Source organism: Triticum aestivum, chromosome 2D, assembly GCF_018294505.1.
Source record: "Triticum aestivum cultivar Chinese Spring chromosome 2D, IWGSC CS RefSeq v2.1, whole genome shotgun sequence".
NCBI classification, from domain to species: Eukaryota; Viridiplantae; Streptophyta; class Magnoliopsida; order Poales; family Poaceae; genus Triticum; species Triticum aestivum.
Genome location: NC_057799.1, coordinates 384,632,644 through 384,634,392, shown reverse-complemented (window position 1 = coordinate 384,634,392; position 1,749 = coordinate 384,632,644). Strand labels below are relative to the sequence as shown.

The window sequence follows — 1,749 nt, the reverse complement described above, 5'->3', positions numbered from 1 at the left end:
ATCTACTTAATGAAACATAAGTCTGAAACATTTGAAAAGTTCAGAGAATTTCAGAGTGAAGTGGAAAATCATCGTAACAAGAAAGTAAAGTTTCTATGATCTGATCATGGAGAAGAATATTTGAGTTACGAGTTTGGTCTACATTTGAAACAATGCGGAATAGTTTCGCAACTCATGCCACCCGGAACACCACAGCGTAATGGTGTGTCCGAACGTCGTAATCGTACTTTACTAGATATGGTGCGATCTATGATGTCTCTTACTGATTTACCGCTATCATTTTGAGGTTATGCTTTAGAGACGGCTGCATTCACGTTAAATAGGGCACCATCGAAATCCGTTGAGACGACGCCTTATGAACTATGGTTTGGCAAGAAACCAAAGTTGTTGTTTCTTAAAGTTTGGGGCTACGATGCTTATGTGAAAAAGTTTCAACTTGATAAGCTTGAACCCAAATCGGAGAAGTGCTTCTTCATAGGATACCCAAAATGCTTCTTTGTGTTCTTGTGGACCTCCGTCTGCGTGTGTGTGCGCGCTTTGTTAAACCTTGTTGGATGCTTGGCCTGGGCGGTTTGCTTTATAATATAAAGCGGGGCGAAAGCCTTTTTCGGTAATGGGTTAACAAAATCAGAAAACCGTTCCAGTTTTCAGCTCAGATGAATTGACAGCGGGATGCTATCTCTAGGTGCATACGATACTGAATTTTGAGCATTTGCACAGGAAAACCAGCAGCTTGAAATCTCTTGAACAAACTTGTTCCATACCTAATGGATATATTAGTATTGTGTTAGCATTGTAACGCACTAACAGCGTGAATTAATTAAATAAAATAAGGAGACATCTTACCCTAACTCCTGAGCAGTCGATGAAATTACAGTTGCTGGCAACTGAACTGGGTCGCCAACCTGACACAAATATCAAAAGAGATAGTGAGGTTACAAGGTCACCATGGTTAGCAGAATACTCAAGGTATTCATGTATCAAGATATCAACAGAGTTCAGAAGATATCAAGCAAAATGCGCACGTAAACACACGAGCATACAAAGAGTTCAGAGTTCAGAAGATATCAAGCAAAATTTCTACAGAACCTAAGCCAGTGAAATGATTTTAAATTTAATCCACAAGGACAATTAGAATAATGACCTGTGTATGATCCTGCTGTTTAGTAAATTAAGTAATTACATAGTAGTATAGTGAGAAACGCTTAACACGTTGACAAGGAAAAGGTAAATAACTGAGTAAAAGATCTGCGTAAATCATCTGAGAAAAGTAGATGGCATACAAGAAAAACTTGTCTGCATCCATGAACCAGGGGTACAAGAGTCGTTGGTTCTACCTGAAAAAAAGAGGAACACAAATTCAGAAGTATTTCGCAAAACATGATTGTATTAACACCATTAGACAGACAATATGCACAAAAATATACTCACAGCTTGCATGGCTTCATCAATTATAACAACATCAAAACCACGAGTCATCCTGGTGAGAATGGCTGATCCACTGAAACTGAGGGTAGAAAATACCTACGAATTTTCCTTCAAAGTGAGAATAACATTTTGAAATATTATTAGTGAATATTGATGACAAAAGATGTGCGTACAATAGCTGCTTCGTCAAGAATAGAAGTGTCGGAGTAAATGGCCACGGATAGCCTAACCGACTCCTCCTGGCTCTTTGAAAAATTAGCAGGCCGATCGAGCCTTCAAGCATCCAGAGCACGGGGCCGCCTTCTTCTGGCCGGCTATCAC

The 1,749-nt window shown here is 39.5% G+C and overlaps 1 protein-coding gene across 1 annotated transcript; it reads right to left on the bottom strand.

Moving 5' to 3' along the window:
- Positions 1 to 402: 402 nt before the first annotated feature.
- LOC123053303 (probable helicase MAGATAMA 3) lies at positions 403 to 1,749 on the bottom strand. The gene is made up of 4 exons (XM_044476765.1): positions 1,432 to 1,749; positions 1,284 to 1,337; positions 847 to 905; positions 403 to 764 (listed from the first exon to the last, which is right to left on the bottom strand). The coding sequence occupies exons 1-4, from the start codon at positions 1,477 to 1,479 to the stop codon at positions 653 to 655; spliced, it is 273 nt and encodes a 90-aa protein (XP_044332700.1). The 5' UTR covers positions 1,480 to 1,749; the 3' UTR covers positions 403 to 652.

Bases quoted from the DNA above. Each gene is read 5' to 3' on its own strand.
- LOC123053303 (XM_044476765.1), bottom strand. From the start codon at position 1,479: ATGACTCGTGGTTTTGATGTTGTTATAATTGATGAAGCCATGCAAGCT. The intron at 1,338-1,431 runs GTGAGTATATTT...TCTTTTTTTCAG, and splicing joins TTGATGAAGCCATGCAAGCT to GTAGAACCAACGACTCTTGT. The intron at 906-1,283 runs GTATGCCATCTA...TATTTGTGTCAG, and splicing joins GATGCAGACAAGTTTTTCTT to GTTGGCGACCCAGTTCAGTT.